Source organism: Rattus norvegicus, chromosome 9 (assembly GCF_021556685.1).
Source record: "Rattus norvegicus strain SHRSP/BbbUtx chromosome 9, alternate assembly SHRSP_T2T, whole genome shotgun sequence".
NCBI classification, from domain to species: domain Eukaryota; kingdom Metazoa; phylum Chordata; class Mammalia; order Rodentia; family Muridae; genus Rattus; species Rattus norvegicus.
In genome coordinates, this window is record NC_141542.1 from 57,371,534 (window position 1) to 57,384,132 (window position 12,599).

The 12,599-nt window shown below is 48.2% G+C and overlaps 1 protein-coding gene across 52 annotated transcripts in view; it reads left to right on the plus strand.

Annotated features, from left to right (window-relative positions):
- Positions 1 to 4,232: 4,232 nt before the first annotated feature.
- Map4k4 (mitogen-activated protein kinase kinase kinase kinase 4) overlaps positions 4,233 to 12,599 on the plus strand; it is a 125,632-nt gene continuing 117,265 nt past the window's right edge. For 50 of the 52 annotated variants that reach the window (XM_087565186.1, XM_087565187.1, XM_087565188.1 and 47 more), the window contains exons 1-2: positions 4,233 to 4,620; positions 4,843 to 4,908. In XM_087565186.1, the coding sequence (XP_087421312.1) occupies positions 4,564 to 4,620; positions 4,843 to 4,908 (123 nt within the window). In that variant the 5' untranslated portion in view covers positions 4,233 to 4,563. 52 annotated transcript variants of the gene reach the window in all.

A 12,599-nucleotide genomic window follows, 5' to 3' on the forward strand; every position in this document is an offset into this window, starting at 1 on the left:
TTTTAGATGTTTGCAAAGGCCTATGTATTATGTGGCTGGCTTGTTTCCCTAATGTTGCTAGTGAGGCTGCAACTTCAGGAAGTGAAGTCTAGCAGGGATTCTGGGTCAGTAAAGGGCTGGAGGTTTAGTGAGACCCTGCTCCCTCCTCTTCTTTCCCTTCTGGCTTCTATGAGATGAATGACTATGTCTTGGAATGTGCCCCCTGCCACAGTGTGTCGTCTCGCTGTAGGTTGAGAAGCAACAGGGTCAATGTATCATGGACTGAAACCTCCCAGGCTGAGGAAATAGAGCTTTCTCTTGCTATATTGAAGGTCAATTAACATACTCTGTCTCTAAGGATCCTGACGGGAGTCTTTTGCCCCATATGGCTGAGATCTTCACTCTTTCAAGTTTTCTTTCTTTATCTAAGACATCAATTTTACTCCCTGACCTAAAATGCCAGGTTGGTACTTATTTTCCAGTTTACCACTTTCTCAGTTTGTGTTCTCAATTGGATACTATTTTAGTAACTTTTCTGTTGTTGTGACAAGACACCATAAATAAAGCAGCTTATAGAAGGGCTTATTTGGGGCTTACAGTTCCAGAGGGATAGTCATCTATCATTATCGTGGCAGGGAGCAGGGCAGGAGGAGGCAGGAAGCAACAGCTCAGAGCTCACATTCTGATCCACAAGCAGGAGGCAGAGAAGCACTGGGAATAATGTGTGTTTTCTGAAGCCTTAAGCCCACCCCCAGTGACACGCCTCTTCCAACAAGGCCACACCTACTAATCCTTCCCAAACAGTTCCACCAACTGGGACCAAGTACTCAAACAGATGAGTCCATGGTTCCCTTCTCATTTTAAACTACCACAGATACCTAACAACCAGGACTTATCCCCACCCAAATTCCTATGCTGAAGCTTTGACTTTCTCCTCTCTATAGGTTTGTAAGGGGAGGTAGAGTCCTTGGGAAAGTAATACAGGTGTGCTAAGTTGAGCTGAGGAGATGGTTCAGTGGTTAGGGTCACTTGGCTGAGAATCCGGGCCTTGTTTCTCAAATCCATATCAGATGGGTCAAAAATGACTGTAATTTCAGTTCCAGGGTGCTCTGATGGCCTCTCTGGCCTTTTGGTGCCCAGACCAACAGGCAAACACACATACATATTAAAAATAAAACAAAAACAAACCAACAAGGGCGGATCCTACAGCACTTGCTTTTCTTTCTTTCTTTCTTTTTTTTTTTTTTTAAAGATTTTATTTATTTTATCTATGTGAGTACACTGTTGCTATCTTCAGGCACACTAGAAGAGGGCATCAGATCCCATTACAGATGGTTGTAAGCCACCATGTAGTTGCTGGGAATTGAACTCATGACCTCTGGAAGAGCAGACGGGTGTTCTTAACCGCTGAGCCATCTCTCCAGCCCTGCACTTGCTTTTCTTAATCAGGCACCCAGGTGGATATCTTCCAGATAGGAAGAGCCTTAGTTAAAACTAAGAAGTCGGAAACCTTCATCTTAGACACAGAGCCTCTGAGGTATAAAAAAGTAATCCATCTATCAGCAGGGGATAGTTGCCAAGATCTTCAATGGGTGTCTGAAAATGGAGAGAGTGTCTAAACACACACATTGATACACAGACACAGATGTGGGTATGATACATATGTATCATCTTCCTATACATACCTGATACAATTTAATTCATGATGTAGGCACAGGGATTTACTAAAAACAGTAATAAAGTAAAATAGGTATAACAATATATGTAATAGGTTGTTTAACTTGTGAAATGTATCCAGAACTTTTCATTTAAGTTTTCAGACTGAAGTTGGTCTCAGGTAAAGGACACCACAGGAAGGAAAAATCTAACCGAGGGCTGCCATGCTAAAGCTACCCAGTTCAAGGTGTTTTCTAGAATTAGGTGAACTGATACATGGGCGTTTTCAGCAAGGCTTTACCCACAGAGCTAGTTTCAAGCGGGGCAGATGTGAGACTGTTTCATTTACTTTGGCTTTGGGTTCAAGAGCAAACATTTGGTCCCTGTTACCCAGCAAGCCCCATCTTTCCCTCTGCTCCTAGTTAGCAAGTGCAGAGTTCTGAACCACAGGTAGAGGGGTTACCCTTTGACTCTATGCCGCTTTCTGGAATCCCTTCGTGTTTCAAGTCTTTGGAGAATCTACCCTCCTGTGACCTAGTCACAGCCCTCACTGCTCCTGCTTCAGCTCTGGCTTCTTATTTGCCTTCCTTATCTCTTGCCTCTATCTGGAATACCAAAGAGGAAATAGGCTGAGAGGTTAGACAGCGGGAGCAAGGTTGCACAATTGATAAATAATAGAGCCAGGGTTTAAACCCAGTTCAGCTTTGCCCTAAATCCTGCAGACTTTCAGAGAACACAGTTTAGTGTCCCTTCTGTCTGGCTGGAATTACAATATTATATTGTGGGTATTTATAAACCACCCCATGGCTGTTAGCTGTAAGTTCTCTGAGGACACATTGGAATGCTCTTTCAGATATCCTGGGCGCTGGCTTGCCCTTTTAATAATAGATACTGCCTTGAAAATGGAAAACAACGGCTTCATTGCTGATCCTGCTCACTGCAACGTAGGATGGGTGGTTGTGGGGGGATTTGGATGTGGTGGTTCTGAAGTGATGGGGGGGGAGGATTCGTATAGATAAGAAGAAGTGGTATGAGGAAGGGCCTCCATGTCATAGGTCTGATGTTAACCCGTAGAAGAGCTGGGGGGAGGCTGCCGTATCTGTATAGCCATCAGCTGTGCACAGTGGGAGAGGTAAATCTTCAGATTTTATTTCCGGATGCCTAAAGCTGCAAAATTAAGAGTACCACTGGAGGTTAATGTGAAGAACAGTAAGATAACACATATGAAATGGTTGGCATACGTCACTATATTATTAATAATAACAAAGCCAAACTAGAAAAGCGCTAACAAACTCACAAACATTTTTGTTACTGTGTTTCCTAATAAAGAGATATCGGGATAATTTCACTTTACAATAGAGTCTCGTGTCAAACATCTTAGAAGAAACACCTAAGAAACATCTTAGAAGAAAAGCTTAAACAGCAGAGTGCTGGACATTGTCTGGGGGGCAGCCAACATGAACTCTGGGTATAAGCTGAAGTTGTGAGAACGCCTGCTCCTCCCTAGGTTAGGGTCTTTAGGGTTTGAGTACATCACTTGTAGTATTTGGGGTTTTCTACTTCGAGGCCATAAGGTGTGTACTGCTTAAATCAGAACAGTGTATGAGTGTATGGGGAGGGAAAGAGGTGCAGAACGTTAGTAGTGACAATTAGAAGGCCCATGAAACAGAGTGGATTTTGATCTTGGGGGCGCCCTGGAACACCAAGCTTAGCTTCATCTGTTAACTTAATAGGCCTATTCTAGGCCTTCCACATGTGGGAGTCAAGCAGTTTTACAGCGATCTTACAACACTACCTGGCTATTCTGGGGGTACTGTTGAGAACACCAGCTGTAAGGTATTATCGAGCCACTAAACATGTTTTTGGCTGGTCCCGAAGAGGGACAGTACTTGAATTGACTAGCTGACTTGCTGTAGCGTGCTGAAAGAAGCCTGTTTGGTGACCGTGGTGATCTCCAGATATGGTCCGGGTTTAGATCGGAGCAGAGGGCTCGCCCTCCCGCCCGCCCGTGGGCCACACGCGCTCGGGGACACAGCAGCGAGCAATCACAGCGACTGTTTTGGATTCGCCCGGACGATCAAGTGATGCTCGGTGAATCTTTCAACAGTAACCACGCCACAAACTGAGCCTGGAAAAGAGAAAGGAAAGAAAAACACCGTGGTGGGAGTGGGTGGGCGAAGGAAACCAGGGTCTTCGGGACCGACGGGCCGTAGGCGGCGGAGAGGACAGAGGCCGGACCCAGCGCGCCCGGGCACACCCTCTCTCCGGCAAGCAGCGCGAGTGGGTGTCCACCGGGCCGCCGAGCCGCTCGTAGTCTCTCAGTCATTGTTAGCGGAGGCTGGGGCGTTCCGCCGCGCCCCGCACCTCCTCCGGGAAGGCCCCGAGGGCTCCCGGCCCCACCCGGGGCCCGGCTGCCATCCGCCGAGGGCCGGCCGCCCCGCCATTGTTCGAGCCCCACCCCTGCTGAATATTCACGCGGGCGGGCGAGCGAGGGCGAGGGCCGGGTTCCACCCGCTCTCCCGGCGGAGGGGGCGGGGGAGCCGCTCGCCCCTCCTCAGCGGCACCGGTCGGTGCCCCGCGTCCCCGCCCCCGCCCCCGCCTCCCGCGGCATCTTTGTTTCGCGGCCTCGCGTTCGCTTGCTCGCTCGCCGCGCTCTCCGGCCCCAGCTCCGGGCGGCTCGTGCAGGCGCGCGCGCGCGGGGCGCCGGGGCCTGAGGCGGCGGGCGACGCCCGGGGGGTGGGTGGGGGCCGAGGGAGGGCCGCCGCGCCATGGTGTGAGCCCCGTGGCCCGCGCTCGCCGCGCTCCGCTCAGACCAGACGACACGCCGCGCCGGCGGCGGCCTGCTTGTGCGGCCCGAGCCCCGGCGCCGCCGAGCCCCTGCCCGTCGCTCGCTCGCTCGCCTGCTCTTGGGGCGGCGACCCGGGGAAGATGGCGAACGACTCTCCGGCTAAAAGCTTGGTGGACATCGACCTGTCGTCCCTGCGGGTGAGTGCGGCCGCGCCCTGCGCGCCGCGGTGGACACGGACACCCGCGGGCGCGGCGGCCCCTTTGTCTGCTGGGCGAGCGGGCGGGCGGCTTCCGCGGCGCTCCCGGGGACCCGGCGGGGCGAGCCTTTGTCACCGCCCTGCATCCCTCCCTCCGCCCGCTCGTCCTCCTCGGTCGGGGTCCCCCTTTTGAGATGATAACCTCCCCCTCCTCTCTCCCCAGGACCCTGCTGGGATTTTTGAGCTGGTGGAAGTGGTTGGAAATGGCACCTATGGACAAGTCTATAAGGTCGGTGTGGGGCGCCTTTGTTCCCCGTGGCGTGGAGAAACTTCTTAGGGGACGAGGGAAAGGGTGACGGAACACTGCTGACTGCAGGCCGTGCTGCCTGGCCAAAGTTGAGAAAGGGGTTTTCGCCTGGCTTTTCTTGTTTCTTGTTTCTTTTTGTTTTTCGCCTGTGTTCAGACTGGCCTTAAAAGACCTCATTTCCTGGCTTTGAGATAAAGGAAATAAGCTACACTGTTAGGCATGCACCTAGCTTCAGCAAAATAGAAAAGGAATTTTGTGTTCGAGGGCGACCGAAGGGTCCCCCCCCCCCATCCCCCTTTCCTCCAAATCTGGCCTCCATGCGTTTGCATTTGTATGTGAATTAAGATTCAGTGTAGACAGGCCTTGCCTATGATTACACTCAACCATTGCCTTGGGATTCTTGAGAATTGTCATCATGCCTTGGGAGTGCTTGCCAAAAGGATTTAACTTGGGGAGATTGGCTTTACCTGGAACTGCTCTTACCCTCTTCTGGTGGACAGTATTTTGGGGAAGCCGAGAGGAGTGTGCTTTTGGGCCACAGGAGCAGAAGGAATTACAGTGTGGGTATTATAAAATGTGAATTCCAGGAATAACCTGTGTGACAGCTGTGTAATTGAGATGGCTAGGAGGAGAGAGAGCTAAGGTGTAGACAGGATGCCTGCTTCACACCCACCACCCCTTCTCTTTCTTTAAATGTACCCTCCTCTCCAGGCTGCAAAGGAAACTAAGGGAGCTGTGAGTTCGTGCTGAGTAGCTGGCCCCTGATGTTGCTAACTGTTGTTGTTCATTCCGTTTTGCTCGTTCTAGAACTAGAAGTGGGGCTCAGGCTCCTAAGTGTTTAAAAACACGAACAAAGCAAAAAAAAAAAAAAACACAAAACAAACAAATTAAAAAACCCTTTTAAGTTCTCTTTCCTGGTTTCTTTCTTGTTAGCAAATGGTTTTCTGGAATTATCTTTGCTTGGGGAGTTTTCTAGTTACTGGGACTGGGTCAAGGTTGAGCTACAAAGGAAAAAAAAATATCTTGTGAAGGAGGGCTTTGTGACTCGCCATGAAGAATTGTCATTGTTTCCTTAAAAATGGGGGTGGTGGTTGAAGCTGACTGTAGACATTTTCTGAGGCCAAATTAAGTGTGGATTCTATTGTCCCTTTTCTGTTTTATGAATAGGGTTTATGTGCTTCTGATTGCTTCTCCCAGTTCCAGCTTCTCCCTACCCCCACTACAGGGCCTGGATGGTGGTGTGGACCGGCCTGTGGTCTGAGCCTGAGTCAGTGCTCTTAGGTGATCTCAAGTGAATTAGCATGTTTTGTTGGTTAACTGTTGGGGCCTGGGCCAAATTTTTGAATTTGAAAGGGAGCCCCGTTAACTGCCTGCTGGGTCCAACTGAATTTGGAAGGCTTTGGAAAATTTTGGAAAAAGACTGTTGCAACTCACTGAGCAGCTGGCTGGTAACTGGCTTAAAGACACTCTTCCCAGCTCCAGAGTTTGTTTAAGCACCGGTTGGTTTTTTTCTAACCTAGTTTTTCTGGCCAGATCTAAGTTGTGAGTAGACTCTTCCAAGTGAGTTAGCCAGCGCTTGTTTTTGACCTGATTACACAGTACTTGGATTGTTTGTGTCTCCCTGGGTCAGCCTGGAAACTGTGGGTAGAGAAGGAAAGCCAGAAAGTGCCTTTTAAAAGGCCAGTGCGGGTTTTAGTTGGTTTTAAGAGGCGGACACTTTGTGGTGTCAATCTGGGCGGGTTCTTTGTCCTCCCCACCTCGCTCCCCTTTTGAAGTAGATTTGCTAAATATTGCTTTTGGTGTGTGTGGGGGGGTACCAGGGATGTGCTAACTACACCCAGTGCAGTTGAGAAGTCGTCTGTGCAGATCTACTGAGACACTGATGTAAAAGTTAAGTGGAAACCCTACGAAGTAGTGCTTGGTTTTACTCACAGGTAGTCACACCCCCCCCCCCCCCCATATTAAGGACATTCTCAAGCATGCAAACAGAGTTTTTATAGCTTAGTTTAATAGCCCACCATTGGTTTTTGGTGTGTATATCCTTTCTTTCCTAAGTCTTGAACTTAAGGTAACATTTCATTGATAAGTACCCCAGGTTTGTTTTTCTTCTTTGTAAACATTGTCACGATGTTATTCCACACATCAGACTTCCCCCAGTGTGCTGTGCCTGAATTGGTAGCAGATTAGTAGGGGCTACTACATTTATGAAGCGGCACAGGAAGAACTAGAAATGGCATCTGTTTCCCTTTTCTGTTGTGCAGGTTGGTTTAGTTTCCATTTTTTTTTTTTTTTTTTCCGGAGCTGGGGACCGAACCCAGGGCCTTGCGCTTGCTAGGCAAGTGCTCTACCACTGAGCTAAATCCCCAACCCCTAGTTTCCATTTTTATTGGTCGACATGGGGTTAGGTTATTAATAGTAGAGTTTATTAACAGCTATAAAGACAAATTTTAGGAAAAGGGTTTTCAGGTAAACCATTAATTGAACAACCTAGAGTCCTAAATTATTTCAGCATGCACGCGTGCGCGCGCACATAGGCATGTATATACACATACATATACACATGTATGTGGTATGAGTATCCCCGTGTATGTGTTTGTACGTGGGTGTGCACATGTATGTGGAGGCCTAGGTTTGATGTCTGGTGTCTTCCTTGATTGCTTTCTACCTTGTGAACTGTGGTAGGGTCTCTCATTGAAAACTAGGGCCTGTCAGTTTAGCTGGTCTAGTTCCAGGCCCCCTATGTCTACCTCCCACATGCTGGGATTACTGAGGGCCCCCATATCCACCTGGGTCATGGGAATCTGAGTTCCCATGCTCACGCTTGCTCTGCAAGTGCCCTGCCTCCCGAGCCGCCCTCCCTGTCCCTCTGCTCGGTAGTGGTATCTAGTGGGGCAGGACCGGGAGCGGACCTTATTTTGAGGGGTGTATTTAATACCGTGAGGAGACTGGAAGTGAAAGCGAAGTCTCTATGAAGATGACTTTTTGAGGCTACATTCTGGTTTTTGAAATATTTTTAACACGAGTAGGCTGGTGTGGTTGAATCCTGTCTGCCGTCTTTTCTTTCAAAGAAGAGTTAAGGTGCTAGGGAGAAGGCCCAGCAGCCAAGAGTGCATGCTGTGCTGGCATGAGGACTTGAGTTCAAATCCCCAGCACCCACATAAAAAGCTGGACCAGTAATGTAGCACTGTGAGGTTGGAGTCAGGAGGACCCCTGGGACTTGTCGTCCACTCTAGCTCCAGATTCAATCCAGGGAATAGGGCAGGGGTGGGGTGGGGTGGGGGCCATGGGGTGGGAGTGTTGACAGAGGAACATGTCCTTTGTTGGCTGGGTGGTAAATATAGGCATGTGTATACACCCCTCCCCCCCCACACCTGCACATATGGTTACATGCAGGTAATATACCCCCCAAAGGTGAAATTAAAAAAAAAATTGAAAGACAATGTATTTGTTTAGAGAAAAGTATTCCTAGCCTTAGGTATTTGAAGGATCACGTGGAAAGATACTCATAGATTCAAGCTTAGAAAAAATAATTTTGGGGGGGAGTCCTTATGTTCAGTGAGCAGGTGCTTGCCTGCTCTGAGCTGGACCTTCAGTTCTGTGTCTGGAAACCTGCTGTGCCTGGAGTTGTGTTTATAAGGTTATATTCAGAACACTGTATGCACACGAGAAATGTCTGTAGCGGTGGCCGGTCTGCTTACTGCTTGTCCGGGTTGAATCAATGGTGAATTTTAATTATCATCTCTGAGGACAATTATAGTGTGGAAGACTGAGGCGGGTAAAAAGCTTACTGCCGTGTTACTTTGGGTTTAACTTTTCTTTTGAATATTTGAGAATTTATGTTTCTTTTTCCCTTGGGTAACTACCAGTATTTTATATTTTGCGAGCGTACTGCCATCCCAAGAAGGAGAATTCTGGTTTGAAGAGATTGTGGTGTGTCAGAGAAGACTTTAGTGATAGTCATTGCTGGGGTGAGGCGGGGGCCTGTGGGTCTGAAATCTGGGTGCATTTAGGGAGGCACGGAGGACAGGCCAGATGTGCTCTGTTTTTCTGTCCTTGGAGGAGGGGGCTCGTGTGAACTGGGAGGTTAAGCAGGAGGCAGGTTTAGGCCCAAAGGCCTTGCTTGACAGGGCAGTTAACATCGAGTTACTTAAGAAAGGCAGAGAGGGATGAGGGTGTGTGGAGGATGAAGGACCAAGAGCGGCCATCGGGAATGGCCAGAATGGTAGTGTCAGGAAGGCAGTCTGGGCGGGAGCTGAGGAGTGACATCATTGACTTTCTGTAAGCACTGAGGATCTGTTAATAGGTATGATTGGGCTTGGGGATCTCTAGGAGTAGGGAACCTCATCAGATGATACTCTGGGAAGAACAGTTAAGACGGTCGGCCCAGGACAGAGGTTCTGAACCTAGGGGCTGCAGAATGACCCTTTCACAGGAGTCTCTCACTGAAGACCATGGGAAAAACACAGATATTTACATTGCGATTCATAGCAGTAGCAGAACTACAGTTATGAAGTAGCAACAAAGGTAATTTTATGGTTGAGGGTCACCCTTAAAGGGATGCAGCATTGGGAAGGTTGAGGATCACTGACCTAGGACATAAGTCTAGAGGGGAGTGGTGCACGTCTGGGCAAGGGGCTGCCGGATGGAGACGAAGAGGAAGCAAGGTTGAGGCAGATAATCGGGGGTTACTCTATGTCTCTTAACTTGGGGGATGCGTGTACAATTAATTGTAGGCGTTGGTTCTCCCTTTTAAGTGGCGTTTTTTCCACTAGATAGGGTGGAACTTCTGTGGACAGGATAGGAGTGTTACACGGTTGGTTCTGATCGCTGCTCAGGGGTAAAGTGCCTCAGCTGTTGTCTGGCAAGCAGAGTATCTCTTGTTCCTGGGGGAAGTGAAGCCATCCAGCGGGCCCTGACAATTCTGAGCGAGATGGTCCGTCCTGAGGAGTGTCAGCTGACCTGCAGTTCAGAGGCATGTTCAGACTTGTTCTGAGACTTGGGTGTCCTTAATGCTGGAAGGATCCGGACGTGGGTAAGGTGGGAGGAAGCCAGCCTGTTGAACGAGAAGTACTGCTGTGTAGCTCTGCAGACTATCAGTCCCAAACACTTACCTGCTGCTTCCGGAAAGCAGGGACAGTAAAGCCAGACAGAAATCCACCCTTCTCTGGGGCCTGCTGCTGGGGTTTTAACTCTCTGAAACATTGTGACAAGTGTGTACTCATTTGAACTGCGGCAGACTTGTATTTTGCCTCTTTGCTTGGCCAGCATTGGAGATGTGTGTGTTTCTGTTATTATCACAATCCAAGGAAGTTATCCGTGCCTTTCTGATAGCACTTGTGTGTGTTCACTGCTCAGTCTGGATAAACAAAGGAACATTAAAAAGGAATTGAGCTCCTTTTGGAGTAATAATATGCCACAGGAAAGATGTGCTGGGCTAAAGAATGGTCATCCAAGGAGCTTCACTCCCAGGGAGTGAAGGTCCCGTGACTAAGAACCTGAAAGGGAGATGCTTTAACATCTGAGTCTGTGTGTGCTGTTTTGTTCATCTCTTTGCTAGTGTTGGTAAGTACTTGCCCACTGGTATGAGCAGCTTTGTGAGCCAAGCACTGTCCACACTTAGTGTCAGACAGTTCTCCTTTTCACCCTCTTGTAAGAAGTTCACAGTGCCCTGTGTGATCATTGCTTGCATTTTCCCAGTTATTCATTTCAGTTATTTAAAAAAAAAATAGCAGGTTATGTAAATAGTTGCAGAAATTAACACTCTTTGGACATAGAAGGTCAAGGTGCTGAGACAACTCTGGTGAGAGGTGACATGTGACCTCAGTGAAAGAGATTTTATGGACAGCAAGTGCACAAAGGCATATTAGAGTCAAGGACTTAGTCTGCAGAGACTTCCCCGCGTCCCATATTTATTAGAGTGCACAGTGGTTTTAGGGGTTTGGATTAGTGTTTACAATGTTTCTCTGGCAGAGTAGATAGATACCTAGTAGCCTATGTTATACAAAGAATCTTCAGGTAGTTGCTTTGAAATTTTAAATAGAGTTTTCACTGTTTGGTTTCTCATCTGGATGGTCAGGGTTCCCAATTACTCATTTAACTGCAGAAGATGATTAGTTTGCTTTGCTATAGGATAGGTAGCAGGAGGGTTGAATCAGGGTAAACACTTTTGGGAAAGATGGCTAGGAAGAAGGGCAAGGGATAGTATATTATGAGCAGCCATAAATATGTTTTTGTGTTTAATAATTTTCCACCAGTTTGCCAATAGAGTGTGATCTTCTGCTGTGAGACCGTGTGAGGGCTACAGACTGCTGGTGTTGTTTGGGTTAAAGCAACGGCATTTTCGGACTTTTCATGTAAGACCGAGACATTAGGATGTTTTATATATGGGACCACTAAGAGGTATTTAGAACTAAATTGGTGAGTCAACAGGAGCAGGTACAGCCTTGGGTGTTTTCGGGTACCCCCTGTACTATTTCCTGCATAGAGATTCTGTGTTAGTGCATTGGGTATGTGTGGGGAGTATTGCTTTCTTCAATGAATACAGGATAGAGGGACACACATACACACACAAACCACACCACAGTGTGCGAGAGCACACACACACACACACACACACACACACACACACAGACATGCGCCCCCCCCCCCACTCATGCACACACACATGCATGCACTGACAGATATCAGGGTATATTCTGTAATCATTCCCAGGTCCTCAGCCCATGTCTCTGCACCCAAACACATGGACCCAGCACAGCTCCCTGCTTGTTTTTATGAGACAGTTCCTCACTATGTAGCCTTGTCTGGTTTGGAGCTCCCTGTGTAGACTATGATGGCCTTGAGCTTTTCGATCCACCTGCCTCTGCTTTCAGTGCTAGTATTAAAGGCCTGTGCCACTACCACCAGCCAACTGTTGCTTTTAAAATGAGGCAGGGTCTCCTCAGTTTATCTCTGTAGCTCAAAAAACTCAGTCTGGTCTTGAACTCAAGGTTCTCGTGCCTCCATCTCCAGAACGGCTGGGACTGTAGTAATTAATGCCTTTTATCTGGCTGCAGTGTTCCTTTTTAAAGTTTCGGTGGCTCAGAAACACTTAGGTAAAAGCAGGTGACCAAAAATTGAAATGGAAGGTGGATGTCCCATAGAGTGCCAGTGTGTAGTTTGCTGTGTCAGTTTGCCGTAGGTGTGCTGTGCTGTTTCTGAGACGGTCTTCTTTGCACCTGCGCTATGAACTGTGCTTTAAGAAGCAAGGCCCTGGCTAGCAGAACTGATTTGGAGCAGGCTCTCAGCTCACCTTACTTGGCACGTGAGCAGGCTGTTGTCAGTGTCTAGCAGTCCACTTCCTGCCATTGAGAAACAGAGCCAAGAAACCTGTGCTTCCAGATTTGTGTGTACACATTCTATATGTGGGTTACATACCTCTCTATCACAGAAGTCTCTTGTGTTTTAGGGTAGGCATTGTGTCTCAGATGTGGCTATGTGTGGACACGTTATCCTATTACGTTCAAGTAACTAACAGAAGAACCTTACCTTTGGTTTATAACTCAGAACACCCCTGTGTTGTTTGTTAATAGAGAGTTTAGAACGTAGTAAGGTCACTGGTGAGTGTCGCTGGGGTTAGCAATCCTTAGATGCTTATTTCAGAACTTGGAGGTACCCTGCCCTTTGGAGCATCA